This window comes from Rhipicephalus sanguineus, chromosome 4 (genome assembly GCF_013339695.2).
Source record: "Rhipicephalus sanguineus isolate Rsan-2018 chromosome 4, BIME_Rsan_1.4, whole genome shotgun sequence".
NCBI classification, from domain to species: Eukaryota; Metazoa; Arthropoda; class Arachnida; order Ixodida; family Ixodidae; genus Rhipicephalus; species Rhipicephalus sanguineus.
In genome coordinates this window covers 155,332,989-155,351,526 of record NC_051179.1, presented here as the reverse complement: position 1 = coordinate 155,351,526, position 18,538 = coordinate 155,332,989, and the positions used below count along the sequence as shown (strand labels likewise).

Here is an 18,538-nt window from a genome sequence, read left to right as displayed (position 1 = left end):
GCCACGCTGGTCCAGTGCTTATGGCGTTTGACTGCTGGCCCGAAGGCCGCGGTAGCCGGACTTCGATGGAGGGAAAATGGTAGATGCTCGTGTGCTTATATGTAGGTCTTAGAACCCCAAGTGGTCAAAATTTCCGGAGCCCTCCATACAGCGTCTTTCATAATCATATCGTGGTTTTTCGACGTAAAACGCAACAATTATTATTAGCTCTTGGGTGTGCCTCCTATATTGTGTTTCTATACTTATTCGCTGTGTTTAATACGGAACCGCTTTTCTATTTTACTTAGGTAGATTTGTTTTCGTTGTTTAGGCTTCCCTGAATCCTTTTACTGTTGCTAATCACCAGGTAATCGGATCTATAAGTGTCAATAACGTGAATAGCGGCGGTGTCCTGCAGCGCTTTCGCAACTGTACAATCGTCTGAAACGTTTCTGGGCTGCACATGTTCTTGGTGACGTACACCTGTCCAGTGATCCGTTATTGCGAAAGCCGTAATATGCTTACCGGCAAGGTAGAACTCCACAGCGGAATTTGCACCATCGTGCGGAGGCTTCTTATCGAAGTTCGTGTGGTTACTTGGCAATCCGCTTGCTGGTCAGCAACAGAGCAGCGACTAGCTCCCATAAGTTACAAAAGCTACAAGCAAGAACCGCTATAGCGAAATGTATAACAGCTGTCATGTTAAGCAGCTAAAACAGCCGCCAATAAGTTGTTCGGAATGAAACAGATATACCTTGAACAAGAAGTACAAAACTTTTGAGATACTAACAGAGTTTCCATTCAAATGAAACACATCTGGTCGCAGTTAATAAATTTTCAAGCGAACATCTATGTGCATAGGCGTTTAATGCTGCATTATATAGATATATATTAACAAATTTTTTCTACGCTTGCCCAGCGTAACTCTGGCTTCGACGAGTATGTCGTTTCCTACGCCAGTCGCACTCTCACTAAAGCAGAAAAGAACTACTCAGTCACGGAAAAAGAATGCCTTGCCATCGTTTGGGCAATCACGAAATTTCGACCTTACGTATATGGCCGCCCATTCGACGTCGTGACTGATCACCACGCTTTGTGCTGGTTATCGTCATTAAAAGACCCATCTGGTCGCCTAGCTCGTTGGGCGCTCCGTCTTCAAGATTATGACATCCGTGTCATCTATCGGTCAGGCCGTAAGCATTCGGATGCCGACGCTCTTTCTCGTTCACCACTTCCCCATGAGTATGGTGTTGCGTCTATTTCGAGCTGCGATTGTTCATCTCTTGAACATGCCGACATGTCATATGAGCAACGCCAGGATCCATGGATAGCCTCTCTCCTAGAGTATCTGTCTCAGGCGTCTCCACATACAACCAACCGCTCGCTTCGACGCACTGCTCGCCACTTTAAAATCCGTGATGGCCTCCTGTACCGCCGAAACTACCTGTCTGATGGCCGCAAATGGTTGCTGGTAATTCCTCGCCATCTACGTTCCGACGTCTGTGCCTCCTTTCACGCGGATCCGCAATGCGCCCATGCTGGTGTGGTGAAGACATATGCACGCCTCCGGATTCGATACTACTGGCGCGGAATGTACCGCTTTGTTCGGCAGTACGTCCGTTCATGCTCCAAGTGCCAACGCCGGAAGAGCTCTGTGCACACGACCACAGGTCCACTCCAGCCACTGCCCTGTCCCTCTCGGCCGTTCGACCGCATCGGGATCGATTTGTACGGTCCCCTACCGTACACACCAGATGGCAACCGTTGGGTGATCGTCGCTGTGGACCACCTCACGCGCTACGCTGAAACTTCCGCACTTCCAGAGGCCACAGCACGTGAGGTCGGCTTGTTCATCCTTCGAAAGCTCGTTCTTCGGCATGGTGCACCTCGCGAGCTACTCAGTGACCGCGGACGTTCCTTCTTATCCGAAGCCGTAGAAGCCCTCCTCCGCGAATGCAACGTTGTCCATCGAACTACTACCGCATATCACCCGCAAACCAACGGGATGACCGAGCGCTTCAATCGCACACTCGGCGACATGCTCTCCATGTATGTTTCCGATGACCACACGAATTGGGACCGCATACTGCCGTTTGTCACGTATGCTTACAACAGCGCCATTCAGTCTACTACGGGGTTTTCTCCGTTCTTCCTGCTTTATGGTCGGGAACCTTCCTCGTTCTTGGATACTATTCTTTCTGTACCGACCGGACCCCTCAGAAACTACGACTCTAGCCGAAGCCGCCACTTATGCCGAAGAATGTCGGCAGCTCGCACGCTCGCTTACCACGCACGACCAGGCCCGCCAGAAACACTCTCATGACCGAAACTTATCTGCTTCGTCATATTCACCCGGAACAATCGTGTGGCTTCGCGTGCCCTCATCTGCCCCCGGCCTTTCCACAAAGCTCGTCCCTAAGTATGGCGGTCCTTACCGGGTCCTACGCCAGACTTCACCGGTCAACTACGTTATTGAGCCTCTTCAGCCACCTACGGATCAACGCCGCCGCGGGCGCGAAACTGTTCATGTCGATCGATTGAAACCTCACTACGACCCCACCAGTACTACCTGTGCCATAGGTCGCCAGGATGGCTCCTTTTCTGCCGGGAAGTGATTGTAGTGATAAATACGGTTACCATAGAGAACGATGAAGAAGACGGTTGTTGTGGTTGGTGCTCGTGCTGGCTCCGTTTCGGGGAACTGACTGCTGTCCCGTCGCTGTCTCGCCTCTAAGACGCTCACCGTACCTGAACTATTAAACGCATACTATCAATATATATATATATATATATATATATATATATATATCTTATATATATATATATATATATATATATCATCAGGTTGCCTACTGAGAGACTATTCGATTACTGGCATGGACATTACCTGAAGACATTAAATTGCATACATGACTCTACTTAGAGCCTTTTTCTTATAACTATACAAGGATAGTTTACAGTAAACGCCACAATTTACGAATGGTAGTCACTGCTACTGCAAATTAGGTACTCGATTCGGACAAATTTAGAACCTTCAAGGTAGACGTACTGAATGTACGCAAGTCTCACAGCCGTCCACACCGACTTTGCTGTGCACTGCACGGACGCCTGCCCTCTGGCACCAGTCCAGGTAGGTCCCGCACTACACAAATAGGGGAAATCTGGGGGCGGCCATGGCAAATAGTACCTCTCTCACGACCACAACAGATGCTGCTGCATTTGCACCAGTCATCAACGAAACAGTAAAACTTCACTGCGTACCACCATCCTGAAGGACTCCACAGTCACCATGCCGACAATACATGCACCGGCACACAGCCACGTACTGTCACCAAAATGTTGGGCTCACATATCTCAGCGGGACCACGGCATCATTTGGTGCACTGCCCACGCTGGTGTATCCGGGAATGAACGGGCGGACCTTCTAGCTCGCGCTACTACATACCAGAGATAGGACGCACCTCAAGACGAATCACAATATCTAACAACAACGAGCGTCCAATCAGTCGAGCTGACACCTTTAAAGCCCAAATACTGGAACGATGCACCTTGACACAACTTCACCCAAACCTGGACCGGTGACATTTCAGGGACTGGGCGCCGACTACAGACAAGCAAATAACCCAGACTTACACCCGTTGGCATATGCGCCACGCAATTAGGAGGCTATGCCCCTCGTGCGTAGGGACACCGACAGTGGTTTACATTACGCATCAGTGTCCCTCGCGTCTAGGTGAGTCGAACACAGCGTTAATGCGAACAAACACACTACCGCACTGGTTGTGGGTGGTGCTACTTTCCGAACAAGTCCCAATGAAGCTAACTGCAACCTGGGACTAGGCCCGGCTAGCCGCTATAGCCAGTCGAGCCTCGCCGAAGTGCCCCACCCACCTTTGTTCTAAGAAGGTTTCGATTAAGTGAACACTTTTCCTCCTAAAATAGCGCAAGCAAACAACGACGAAAGAAGACCAAACGAGGCGGGTGCCAATTCTCCTAGCCTAACCCTAACAAACTCCCCAAATGTCCTTCTACGAAGCTAATTCTCTCGCCGAATATGCTAGAACGAGCGATGGTGTTCATTGTTTCATGAAATTGCATAAAAAATTTCTTTTTGTGCGCAGAAGCTGCGAACAATGCGCTTTAAATGAAATAGCGGCTACGGCACTCCAATGACTGGCGTTCATGCCAACGATTGTTCAAGCTTCTTGTGCTTTGAATTCACTGCCTTCATTTTAGTACATACGATACGTGCTCTAATGCAAATAATGGAAATGTAAAAAGTGATTTTACCTATCAATCAAGTACGCATTTAATTTTTGTGTATACATTCCAAGACACTGCCAGAAATCTGCTGGTTTGTGTTACTTGCCTAAAATTGATATTTCAAAAATGAAATGACTTGTTTTATCGAAATATTTGCTAGAACTAACAAAATCTAAACAACGTGGGACCAATAGTTGCCTCTAACGGGAAACAGCTCCTGATCTATCTGAACGTCTAGTTCCTGGAGGACAGGCAACAATTCGGCGCCTCGGTGTAACGAAAAAAGGCACCTAGTGCGCCAAAAACGCCGACCACGGCGGCAGAGGTTCATGCCGCGAGTTCTGTCTCAGTTGCATGAACGATTCGACCGACACACACCCAGACTACTGGAAATCCCCATCAGTGTTGACGAAAATTACCGGAACTTCATGGACTTATTGTTACACGAACGCTCTTTTGGTAATTGGGGCAAAGCCTGCGTGATAACATGAAAATTTCTTGATAATGTGCTGATTGACATGTGAATGAACTCCCGATGTGCTGCTTTTCGTGAGCCTCTCGTAAGACAAATCGGACGGATGACTGGCGCCTGCACTAAGTTCAAGCTGACAGGGGCATTGATATCAAGAACTAAACGCGCACATAAAAATACGCATTCGAGTACGTCGAATAGTGCCATGTTGCAGGATATTCACCCAGGCGGGCCGTGAATATTTGCCGTGTCAACTGAAGATTGAGTGACACAGGTGGATAGACAGAACACAATGAGTTACTAATAGTGAATAAAAAATAGGCACACAAAATATTCAGCAGATTCAACATCTGCTTACGCAATGCCATCAATAATCATCGCCGCAAACAATGAAGTACTACATTCTCTACAAATTCTTTTCTGGCTCACTTAAGCACAAGCGCAGCTGCCTCAGAATAAAGTTCTTTTGTGGCGTCCACTGCTTTAAAGATGCACGATTTTATAGCGAAGCGTCCCGTGTCAACGCACAATAGAACGCCTGTTTTATTGAACGCTAGGCATTTCTAAGTTAGTGCAAACTTATTTCCTTCAATAACGCTTACGCTATGTCGGCGATCTCCAAGATAAAAAATGAGAAAGGCGTAACTTACTTTAGCCGTGATGGATTCAAAATAATATTTCGGTAAGGCGGTGACACTAAAAAACCGGTTGCAAATGTTTGAACGTTGTTACGACAAGGTTAAATGGGAAATATGAATATAAAATATTGCTTTGTGACTCACGCAATCGCTCTCACATCTTTAAGTTTTTTCTAGAAACTTAGCAATAGGACATCATTGATACCTGAAAAAGCAATAGCCCTATAAGCCTCTATCAACAAGCCATAGAAATATGGTGTTTTTGAAGTCTTGTGCACGAAGTAGAATGCCATATATGGTTTGAACCGCCGAGAGGAGGTTACGTTGCGGAGGCTTCGTGTCGGCGTTACGCTTACTCCATCTGCGACCACTCGAGGGGAACAACATTACCGCGGTCGATATGGTACATCGTGGCCATTTTGTGACCGTAACACTTGCCGTGGATTTGTCCGGGCCTGTATCTAACCTTCTTCGACACCTCGAAGCAATGGCCCTCAGGCCTGGCCTACCACCCGAGCAGGGGCGTAGCCAGAAATTTTTTTCGGGGGGGGGGGGGGGGGTTCAACCATACTTTTTGTATGCTCGTGCGTGCGTTTGTATGTGCGCGTGTATTATACGCAAGCAAAATTGAAAAATTTCGGGAGGGGGGGGGGGTTTGACCCCCACCCCCCCCCCTGGCTACGCCCCTGCACCCGACCTCGACCGCTTGGATTCAACGGACCGTTCCACCGTTCACTGTTTGACTTATACATGAAGAACATTGTTATCGTACTAACTCGCCAGCAAGACACCCTTCTGAAAAATTTGCATCGTGTACATTGGATGCCGCTAAATATTATGCCTAGGGAAGGCTTTCTAAATAAAAAAAGCATGGCTTAGACCTCCGTCATAGGAAATTCGTATAACAGGAAAGTGAAAGTGTCTTCATACAAGTAGTACTCATTGTGAAGTGGTTTATGAGAGCTTGTACAATGCATATTGAAGTTTAACAGCTACAGCACCCATTAAACGTGTGATGCTCCACGCTACCGCCGAGTGCAGATCATCGCGACGACTAACGCCCACGATCCCGATTTAACCGTTGTGGTTAGCTGAAGATTTCAACGTATACCTGGACACAGCATATCGTGATCCCGCGCAAAGATGACATCAACAAGCACATAATAAACACTGGTACTCGATATCCACTTCTTCAAAGCGTCATCAGTTAAGGTGGCAAGCGGCATGGTGTGCGCTCCCGAGTAACAGGGTAACCTACGCCTATCCTCATGCATACAATACCACACTCCGCTTCAGCAACACGAGCGCAGAGGTTCGTAGCTTGAGCCGCGAACGCGCGCAGGCGTTCCACGTCCCGCTGGCCTCTGTCTCGCAATAATATCTGGGGATTTACGTCCGAAAATCACAATATGATTATAAGAGAGGCCGTAGGGGAGGGCTCTTCGCGTTCCAGGACGCGAGGTCGGTAGCATGCCCAGCGAACGCCAACGGAACGCGATCGTGCCAGTGCTCCGGCTTCGCATCGCGTCATGCTCCCCTTTAGCGGAAGATGATGTAATTTTTACAGCGAAAGCTGTTATGAGATCATTTCACCGGCCGTTTTTGGTGCCGTAGTTGTCCGCCGCCGCCGCCGCTGCCGCCGCCGCCGCCGCCGGTGTCCGTAACCAGTATCGCTCGAAATAAAAAAAAAACGAAATAAGAAAAAATTCCAGGATGGAACGAGGTTCGAACCTGGGCCCTCTGCGTGGGAGCCCAATATTCAACCTCTGAGCCATGCCGGTGCTTGAAACTACTTTGCAAAAAGGTGCTATACAGCTTTCATGTCGGGAAGGAACCACATTAGCATATGCAATATGGCGTGGTAGAAGAGTAAAATAAGCACCAAGCGTCGCACAACGCGATTTCTGTAACCAGGCGCCAAACAATGCGAATTGCGCAACGAGTAGGTTGTTGAATGCTTCTAACCCATTACAAAGAGCTCTGCCATAATTCTTCATCGTCATCAGGCACAGCATCAACAAAGTGCGCATAAAGCCTTACATGCGTTTAGCAGGTTCCACGGCTCTCTGTAGAATGACGAAAAATGGCACAGTGTCTGGTGCCCTACTTCTAAAAAATTACAATGATTTATAGCGTAGTGGGTTCCTCGCAAGTGCACTTGTTGTTGGTTGCCAAGGAAGCCCATAAGTGCATGATCCATTTCCTCGGGGTCTCAGTAAAATTGCAGTGATTATAGCGTAGTGGGTTCTTTCGCAGTGCACTTGTATTGGTTGCCAAGGAAGCCCATAAGCGCATGATCCATTTCCTCGGGGTCTCAGTAAAGTTCTTCCCCCGCCCTCCGTCTCTCTCCCACGTCAACGTATGTTGTACAGCATGACGGGCGAGGGAAATAGCGACCGGGCGTCACCGAATGCAAATTACATAACTGGTGGGCCGTTTAAACCTTCCAACCCATTACACAGGGCTGAGCCATAATTCATTGTCGGCAGTCGTCGCGTCAACAAAGTGCACATAATGCCTTACAGACCTGTAGCTGGTGCCTCGCTTCTCCGCCGGATGACGAATAATGGCTTAGTAGGTGCTTCCCATCTTCACAAAAATTGTGATTTATGGCGTAGTGGGTACCGTTCTAGTGTACTTGTTGTAGCCCCAAGAGAGCTTACAACGGGCACTAGAAACGCCGCTCTTCCAGCTTTCGCTCTGACTGTGCTGCGGTGTCAGCGCAGGCCTGGCGTTTTTTTCGCTGGTACCCAACCGCGTTGACCATGGCCTCCGAGATTGCGCGCCGGCGCGCAATCTGGGAGGCCATGTTTAAACTGCGTCGTCACGGAATCGTTCTCTATCGGCGCTAGTAAGTGTCATGCCGCATTACTTCCCTGCACCACTCACAGACAGCGGCATCGCCCCGCCCGTCTAGCCCCGGCAACAGAGAGCACCATGCGAGGGCGAATGTGTGAGATATATAAGGTGCGTTTGTGGTGTGCGTCTGCCTTGTTTTCTTAGACGGTAGAGCACCGGGCGCTATGGTCGTGGACCAAGAGGGTCCTAGGTTGGATTCCGGTTGGATTTCTACTGTTTTTTTCTTTCTCATCCGTGGCGTCCATTTTATCAACGTCAAATCATGACAAAAATACGTCATAAAGTATTCATGCACGCCGCATAAAACACTTTTGTATTTAAAAAACACATCTCAACGTAAAGGGAACCCTGAGCAGCATGCGATTGCAGCTCATGGGTCAACTTAAAGTTCCGTAAAGAGTGCCATTAAAGTGCTCTTTATTACTCATCATCACCGTAGAAACTTCAAGTTCAGGGTCGCGTCTCCCCATGAGTATGACTGCCTTGTGGTATGTAAAGTGTAGAGTAAAGAGAAGGTTGTGTTGCTGATCTTACTGGAGAGGTTTAGTTTTGAAGTTGGAAAAGACGAGGTCTATCCGCTCGGCGTTTACGGTTTCCCTCGGCTCAGCGTGGCCACGCCTCTTCGATGTTTGCTTGCCGGCTTTGACGTTGCGCTTCGGCTGCGCGAGCCCTCATTGTTTCCGTGTATTCTTGCAGGCGGCGTTTACGGCGCTTTTATTCTTATTCTCTCGCTCGAAGTTCGGGGTTGGCATGCCGCCGTTGCCGTTTCGCAAGAACGGCTCGAGCCCTCTTCTCGCAGCAGTAGCAGCAGCATTGCTGTCGGTGGCACTCATCGTGGCTTTGACGGTGGCGTTGCCGGGAGGAGAATGAGCGCAGCGCGCGCGGGTCATTTTCATCTAGCGGAGCTGCAGTGGCGCCTCTAGCGGTCTCATTCGGAAGCTTGGGCCAGCTGTAGCGCATGCGCAGTGGGGGTGGGGACGGCGCAGGAGGGCACAGGCTTGACCATAAGCTGCTTCGCATCTAAAAAAAGGAAGGACTGCCTTCCCGAATCCAATCTTTTTTAACGTTGGGGCACGTATGGTGCTTGAAGTCTTTGCGCATTGTAGACCCTGTTAAATGTTTTCGAATAGACGGGATGCAAGATAATGAAGCCGTTATATCTGAGCTGTTTATGCTCAGCCCAAACGCAGAAGATCTGCCTGATCAATATGCCAACTCACTAGCTTATTCCAAATACCATGCTCCAAAATCTTCCCCATTGATATCGCGCCATCGGAAAAGCTCGAACGCGCATCACACCTCGAAAATTTAATAATCATAATAAGTTTATTCTTCGTATTTAGATATGATACTTAAACATGAGCAATAAATAGCAATGGCCTAATTCTAACATGAAAAATTTGTTTGGGCTGCCATTGAAAAGCAAGAAATAGAAATACACCACATGATTGTATTTCGCCACGCTAGGCACAAAATTGACTGTATAAATGCTATTTCGTCGGTATCGTCGTTCTCGAATAAGAAGAGTAGCCGATAATCCAAATAGTACTTGATGTCACCGACAGTCTACGGCGGCGAAATTAGTGTTCGTAGACGTTATCACTTCATCAGGCCCAGCATAAACACAGATGAAACTGCCACGCTGTAGTTCGGAAGACGACAGTATAGCTATGATGGAATGGCCATGGCAAAAAAAATGATGAAAGATCGACGATGGTGGTGTCAGAGCCGAAGCGAGAAAGCCTGACGAAGACCCAGTAACAACAACACAGTTATGACGAGCCCAACACGATGGAGTAATCCCGGTAGAATACAGCTAAAACCATATGGCAGTGGAATGAAAGAAGAGCAAGACGATGATTGCCAATATATGAATGGCGATGGCTGCAGCTTGTGATGAATTTCAAGCTGGACTTGCAAGACTTTATTACGTTTTCCATCTGATGTTAAGGATTTCCTCGAGGGGTTCGGTCACCAAATAGAACGTCTTGAGAGTATCGAAGACTACACAATATACCATGGTTGCAACTGTGGAGCTCAAAGACATACATGGTGCGAATAAAATAGGAACACTAAATAGAACCGTTTCCGAGCATTCGGCATCCCCGAAAAACAAATAATTGAGCGAGCAGGATAACTACATTATATATATACCAGTAATGTGGTGCTCTCTAAAACCATCGGGGGTATACGCGGTGTTGCTATCGCCGCGTTGGTGTTGTTTCGCTTTTTTTTGTATCGCGCGTCTGGTGTGCCTGAAGGGCGATTTGTTCACTTGTGCGCGTTAGTTGAAATCCAGCGCTTGCCACATTGAACGTCGCCGAGCACTGTCTGTTATTGCAATAGCAAACACGAACTTCAACGGTGAAGTGATTTGAAAAAAAAAAAAAAAAACGAACGCTACAAATGAAGCAACGGCCATTGAAACCGACCATCATGTCTAAATTCTATAAAATAAACAGCACACTAATTTAGCAAAGCATGCCGGCAGCTTGCGCTCTAGCTTCAGTGATGCGTAAAAAAGCGGCAGGGCAGTGATGTGCTCCTTAAGCCAATAGAAAGTGGTCCGTCAGAGTAACAGGGTGACGAATGACAAGAATATATACATGGAAGGCACGGATAGCAGAGGAAGGGTGGTGGGTTTACAGGATATTTGAATCATATGATAGGGGGTCCATACGCGCCTAGGTAAAAGAACATTGGGCAATAATCGATTGGGGTTAGACTCATGTAATTGTGTGAAAGGCAACGAACTTGAAGAGCAATTTCCTAGACTCTTCAGCTAGCGTGTAGACCACGCCTATTAGTCGCCGTGAGCATGCAGCTTGTGACTGAGCTCGCAGAAGTTAATGTAATGTGTGATATTCTATACATTTTTAAGCGAAAACTATGTTGCGTAAAAATATCGCATTCTAGGTGTGACCGTAAAAAACAGTGTCCGCGAAAGTGTAGAAACTCGAGTGTGCACATATTAGGCCCTCGATTGTGCGCCGGTTTCATGCGCCGTCTACTGACTTTAATGCCATTTCGGTCATGGGCTTGTCGGCGATAAGCCGTTTCTCATACGACAATCTGATCTTCTATCAAGGTTATCGATCTGACTTGTGATTCCACGTTGCCATATTTCATTGTTGCCAAGGATATGAACGCATGACCATTGTTCTTGCCTGATAAACAGCGTTGCGGTGCTAACACGTGAATTACGTTCCCATTCCCGGCATGGAGGAAGAAAATACTTACGAGGGAGCATTGCACATTGTGATATAAAGAATGGCATGTAAAAAGAAAAGTAGTACGTCAGGCACGCGCATGGCAAGCATTGTTTGCCCCTCTTTTCGCGATAGACCAAGGGCTCCAGATCTTTTTTTTTTTTTTTTTGAAGCGTGAGTGCGTAAAGCAGACTAGCGCGACGATATCGTATAGTGTAGCTATGCCCTCCAGACGCTCGTTGCGACGCAGCTGCGGCTCAGTGTCGGGACTTCCTTTCAGACTATTAAATACGTCTAAGCTAACCTTTCTTCATGTCTCGTCTTACGAGAAAGATGTGCTGCACGATGCAGAGCCTTCACGCTGCTTTACCACGGCGTGTAAAGGGCGGGTTACGTATTTCACGAAACACAAAAGGATGCAATACAATAGCGCAAGACGCCCTATCCAGGCAAACGCAGCACGGATACGTCTTTCTGAAGGTTCTTTGTATGTCACAGGCAAGGACGTTGCTGGGAAGGGGGTGGCCGTGCTGTCGCCGGATTACTGACATTTCAGAACTTGTTGTCTTCTTAGAAGGTGAAGGACAGACAATACAGTCCCAAAATTGACGACGGTGGTCAGCAAGGCCATAATCTGCGTGGCGCGTGCGAGATAAAGTTACCCATAAGGGCCTGCGCTCGCGTTATAGCGCAGTGCGAAGACACGCCTCAGGCGCAGACGGGTTATGGCTTCCATCAATTGGTACCTGCCGCTCCTGGTGGCGTTAGGTAAGCAGGCAAATTGCTTATATTGTAGTGTGGTGCGCACACTGAAGACTTTAACACCTTTAAAGGCTTAAACAGGGTGTTTGGGTGTCCCATCAGTAACTGGCGCCCTCACGTCAAACGCGTAAGATCGAAGCGTAGGTAGAAACAAAAACTATTATCTAGCTTCTCGCCTTTTCATTGCAGCTGAATACTGCGATAGCTACAACAGAATACGCGAAAAGTGCAATACATGATTTTCCTGGCTCCACTTTCCAAACAGTATGAAACAATTTATGCACACAACGTGGTAAGAATGACTGCAAAGACTTTAAAGACGCCTGTTCTCATTGTACAGTAATGCGACGAAAGGGGTAATTGATTCATGTTTGCTGGTGATGCGCTTACGATAGGGAGACGTTACAAAGTACAACAGGACACAGTGTTAACAACGAAACGCAAAAGACGAGTTTAACAGGACGAGTTGCGCTCGTCCTTTAACACTCTGTCTGTGTACTTTGTAACGTCTCCCTACCGTAAGCGCATCACCAAGCCTCATTGTACATGAAGTTAAAGTTAATGTTAAGTGCAATATTTTTTTTTCTTGCAGTCATAAAGAGAAGGTTTGTTGTTCATGTAGCAACGGAACACTCCTAAGAGTGTAATCTTTAATGTAATTGAAACGCTACCCTCGCTCGGGCTGGCCATTTTAATGGCACACGTGACTGCACAAGCATATCCACAATACACTACTATTTGTTAAGTATTTCTTCGCTAAGGATGCCTTGTCTTTTTGTCAAATCAACTGGTTCTTGGCGACGCTATGCGCAAGACGAACGGCATGAAAATAGTGAAAAGGCCTGTCCGATTATTGTTTTGAAGTTTTGCAATGATGTCCTGGTACTATGGTTCATACGCAATGCCGACATATTTGTACCGCGATTGCTTGATGGTTTTTGGCATGAACATTTGTAACGGAAGAAAAATAACAGTGATCACAATTGGAGTGGATTTATATCGGTTCTGCAGATACGGGATTTATTGCAAAAACGAGGCTAACTCTACCGGCAACGTTTCAGCGGAGAAAAGAAAACACTAGGATGGTGTAAGGAGAAACCTGAATATGTGGACAAAATTGCCTTCGGGAAATATTCTTGAGGGGCGAAACGTGTAAGCGCTATAGGTTCTCAAATATTGCTTGATTGTTCAGTAATATATAAACTCAACTCACGAATTTACCGCAATAATGCTTGTGATTAAATTACATGGTTTCTGTAATTTTTGATACGTCACAACTTGTTGATCACGTCTAAGCAATCTGTGAGAAACAATGACTTTGAGAACACTGCTCTATGGATAGTGGGTGTTGGGAACAGCTGTGGGCCTAATAATGATATATAAGTGGAGTCAATCAGATGTAACATTACGTGCCGTATTCTTCGCGTCAATTTGTAACCGCTTTTGCCATAGCAAGGTGCATGCTTAAAGGAGCTGGCCTCTGAACTTCATTGTACCGCACACAATTATAACAGCCACGTGTTCTGCGGTGGCGTCAAGAATGCAGACCAATATTCCAAAAAACTTTCTAACGCTAATCCTGTTCGTAAGAGCAGAATGATGTTATCCTGCCTCAATACTGAACGTAATAACATCAGTAAGTGAGAAGCCGTCATGTTTCTTCATTTTGCGAACCTTTGTCTTCTTTCTTTCTCTCTGAGAAAACTTGCTTACAAATCATCAACAAACTAATTCGCACTGGTGTCGTTCTTTTCCGGTGCAGTTAATATTTGATTATGCAGTTGTTATCTATGAAGGCGAAGAACCTATATGCTTCATCAAATGCGAGAATGGACCATCGGTCGGAGCAGGGGTCATTAAGCTTAAAAACTGAGAACGCACGTCTCAGGCAATCGCGAGCTTCTCTAAGGCATAACTGAAGTTTTGGCGCCATGTGCACAACTTCATAATCAACGTATCTCCGGATTTTGTGGTATCTGATCTTTTACATTCGCCATTGGCTTCCGGTGGACAATGTGAAATATCACAATGCATGGTCTGCTCGTACAGACTCTACCAAGAGGCTTAACATGTTGGCATTCTTGCAATAAATTCAAGAAGGACAGAAGTGTGGGGGCCTGTTTTATGGTTCGATGCCAACTTATTCAACCAACAGATTTAATTTCAAGAAAGGCATAGCGAGCATTATTTTTAGTTTCTCATTGAGCATATCATCGCACTGCAGAAACAGTGCCGACTAGCCACGCATATTGCAGCTCCAGCGTCGTCCCACAAACATATACTGAGTATATTCCGCGGTTGTATATAACAGAGAAAAAAAAAAGTCACAGCTTCACCAAGGGCGAAGCAATGAATGCGATAGCAACAAACTGGAATGTTATACGAAGTCAGGCTAACAGCTAACTCTTTTGGATTCAATCTCATTCACTATACAAAACGCTGTTTTAAGCGAATGCGGCCGCTTCAGAGTTCTAAGTTGGGTTTTCGTGCTCTCGGCACATAGTATGCGGTGGGTGCACACCACTTATATGAGCCGTCAGTTATGTCTATCGAGATAGCGCGCGCGCCGGCGCTCGTGACCGCGCCCCTATGAACAAAGTTTGCTGTTTCTGTCGAGCGACGCAGCCCCCCTCCCTCCCCCTCACCCAGCGTCGCCCCTTCGCCCCACGAAAGACGTTGTGGTGTTTCCTCTCTGCTTAACGAGCCATCGGCCCCAGGCCTCACACGCGGGACGATGTCATCGCATCTGACCTTCGTGTGACGGATATTACCGGCTCTTTTCAACTCTGCTTGAGCCAAGGTCATCCCCAGTGCCCGCGTGTTTTTACTTGCGCGTAGAACACACGACGCGAGGGGCGATGGTATTGCTTTGGATTTTATGCGGAGCATGACGGCGAAGCCAACGGTAACGAAGACGCCGACGGCGACGGCAATAACCCGCCAACTGTGTCCGTATAATTGCTACGTAATAAAAGTTACACGATGACAACTCGCTGAATCTCCAGCGTAGGCCACGCCCTTCAGGGGCGCGACGACGTGCATTCTTTATTTCGTCTATGCGACATCGTCGTCTTGACAGTGTCGTAACGTTCTTAGGGACGCATGTTCTTACAGCATCTGTCGTCAAACTTGAACAAATTTCATTCAAATGGTTTAAGTTGTTGTAGAATGAAAAGACTTTTGCTTGTGTACATCTGTTGGAGGGAGGAATTGGAAGTTTACCTAGAACAAAACTATCGTCATAAAAATACCTAGAGCAACCCACACGAGCCTAACATACAAACAACATCCAGTTAGCCTTGTTACACTGACCGCCTATCCGCCCACTTACAATAACAATGCGAGTTACATTAAACATTTAAAAGTTAATGATACACAGTGAGTGCGAATTCAGGCTGTGGACATGAGTAATGTCTCATAGATAATTAAAAGTTCGTTTTGTTGTAAGTTCAGAGATAGGTTTGTTAGCAATGTGGGGCATAAACGTCGCAATTTTTTAGAGTAGTATGCCAGCAGAACCCTGCTTTTTGCTTTTGTTTTCGTGCGAGAACGTCTCAGAGATTTTTCAAAGATGTCTTTGAGATGTGCAGCCTGCCTGAAAGTTGCCCAATTTTTTTTCTAGTGACGATCTTCAGCGCTGGAACGTCCATAGGAACTACTGGTCCACTACTCGTGAAGGCTGAAGGCATAAAAACAATTACGCATTCAAGCGACGGAGGGGTAAAGGGCGTCAAGGGGATCACCGTCAAATCCGTTACAAGCAGTGATTTATTGAAGCCGGCAGCTCCGCCTAGTCCCAAGATCTTCCCGACGACATCGATCCTTTCGCGCTCGCCCCACCGCCATCATCAAGCGTCAATAACAATGGCCCATTTTTATCACCAGGAAGCGAAAGAGGAGGATCCAATGTTCAAGGTGGGGAAGGAGAAACGTTCAACACTGTTCAAAACGGCGCCGGAAGTGTTACCAAACAACGGTTACCAAAAGCGTTGTATCAGTTACCCACCCCGGTGGTTCAAACGCTCTGCCAGGTGGCGGTAGTAGCCTTACATTACGGCCCCTTAGTCCAGGAACCACTATACCGGGAGCACCTGGAGGTCCGAATATCTTGACAAGTACAGAAGTCAACCGAAACGCATTTGTTGGCTCAACCATCACCGGTGGAAGACAGGGTCCAACAGCTCACCTACCTTCCAACACACACGGAGCTCTACTCGGCCTGAGCAATGTACCAGCTCCATCTGTAATAAATTCGAGAACTTCCAATATCCATTCTGTAATTACTACAGGAGTAAACAATTTACGTCCTGGTGCTATTCCTCCGGTTCATGCCGCTCCCTCAGTCGGTGTCACAGGAAGCGGTGTAGAGGTCGAAGTGCCTGGATTTACTACAGGACTTGACCGAAGATGGAAGTGGGTGCTCGGCCGGCGAACCGGGATATTTCCTCCATACATCCAAGCTCTTGATCCTGAAGTATTGTACTATAAACTTGGTTACCAGCCTCCGAGCCTCCCAGGACTTCCAGAGCCCGTGCAGAGACTCCTTAACAATATTCCTGTTCAGCCTGCTGGTAGCGGTATTTATGGACACAGAGGTTCTACAACATTGATTGATATCATTCGAAAAATTGCGAGAGTCACGGCCTTAAAAAATCTTTTGTCCAGCAGTAAACTTTCTCATAAAGCGAACCAAACAAAACTGCTCACCTCTCTTATCGCAAGTGAAACGTCATCTTCATCAGGGGCGTCTCCCATAGAGCGTCTTCTGCTCCAGAGTGACTCACAATCGTCCCCAATTCAGCCAGGAATTTGGAGCAGTTTGGTCTCGCTGTTTGGTAGCGACCCCTATGGATTCTCTTTTCGCAGCCCTTACGCTGGACGGTTCGGTTCTCCATATAGCACCTTTTATGGTGGGACATATGGTAGTACTTACGGCAGCCCGTGGTCGACTTTTCCCGGTGCACCATTTTCAGGAAGTACATGGCCATACTACGGCAGTAGTCCGCTAGCACCTTTCGCACCGTACGGCCTCGGATCGGGACCTTATTCTTCTTTTAGTACATACGGTGGCCCATCGGGACCATCATACCCTGGTTTTCCAAGTTACGGCGGAAGTTCAGTGACAAAAAGCATACTGAGCACTATTTCTGGAATAAATACCGGAAGTACTGGCATGCCTTACGTAACGGCGCCCGACGGAACCCTTTCGCCGCTAATCGACCCATTCTCGACAACTACTAGTAGGGGTTATTACGACTTGTCTGTACCAGGCAGCTCTAAATCTTTGACCGAGAAGTTGATCGATGTACTTGCACATCCTCGTCAATACCCACTAGGTCCTGATGGAGAACTTTTGTACAAAAATGATGCTGCCCCGTATGGAACCGGACCACTGTCTCCGCTATTAGGAGGCACAAACAACCCATCGTACAATCTCTTCAGAAATACGGCTTACATCAAAAACGACCCTCGACCGGTTGACAAGATCTGGTGGCATATATCCATACATTTTACTGAAGTTGCTCCGTAGCAATCCCCGATCGCCAACAATTAACGCTATTATAAAACAAGTGATAAATCAGCGACGACCATTTGGAATATTGAGCTCATTACTAAACAGCGTGGGGCCAAACGAAAGTGAAACAGATGGGGCCCTCAAATGATATCGTTGCTTCGAAAAGCAATCAGCAATCCGAATGACATTGCAGGTCAGTACTTAGCCCGACTAGCGGGAATAAGTCCAGAAACATTTGGCCTTTCCTCAAGCAGTAGAACATCCTTGGACCCCACCACAAAGACATTGACGCAGCTTCGGGCCTTCGTCAACCTACCGAAGGAAGTCCATACGATTCCCTCAATAAGCTTTTGCTAGGAGCAGAGGAACCATTAAGCCGTATAAGCTCACGTATAACACCGGAAACGTATAACACGTTACAGATAGGCTACCTCGGTTTGCTGACTCCATGCTTAAAGCAGGCGAGCCACAAAAGACAATTGTGGGAACAAAAGAAATAATAACAAAAAGTGTAAGTCCTTCGAACTTGTACACTTCGGCGTTTACGCATCAACCTATCTCAAAAACGCAGGTTGTTCCAAGTACGTATTCGTCTAGGGCACAGCCAACGCTAGCATCAATGATTACGCCCATTACATCGGGCTTACATGTCACGGGGCAGACGGTTCAACCATCGTCTTCACTAACACTACTTGGACTTAAAAATATGCCAGGGGCGTCCAGTGGCACCTTTCCACTTTATGGAACTTCGGCCCTTCATCCACAATTTGCCACTGGTACACGAGTAACCACCACTCCGGGTGTGTTTGTCAATGGCCAGTTTGTTTCTTCAACGAATGGA

General features: G+C 47.1%; 1 protein-coding gene across 3 annotated transcripts in view; it reads left to right on the top strand.

Annotated features, from left to right (window-relative positions):
* LOC119390839 (nuclear pore complex protein DDB_G0274915) overlaps positions 1-18,538 on the top strand; it is a 100,850-nt gene that overhangs the window by 66,920 nt on the left and 15,392 nt on the right. The window contains exon 1 of one of the 3 annotated variants that reach the window (XM_037658552.2): positions 11,999-12,188. The exons of 1 other annotated variant lie outside the window; for it this stretch is intronic. In XM_037658552.2, coding sequence (XP_037514480.1) covers positions 12,146-12,188 — 43 coding nt within the window. In that variant the 5' untranslated portion in view covers positions 11,999-12,145. Of the gene's footprint in view, positions 1-11,998; positions 12,189-13,229; positions 13,335-18,538 lie in introns of those variants that run through there. One more of the 3 variants, XR_007415889.1, reaches the window with a different exon arrangement.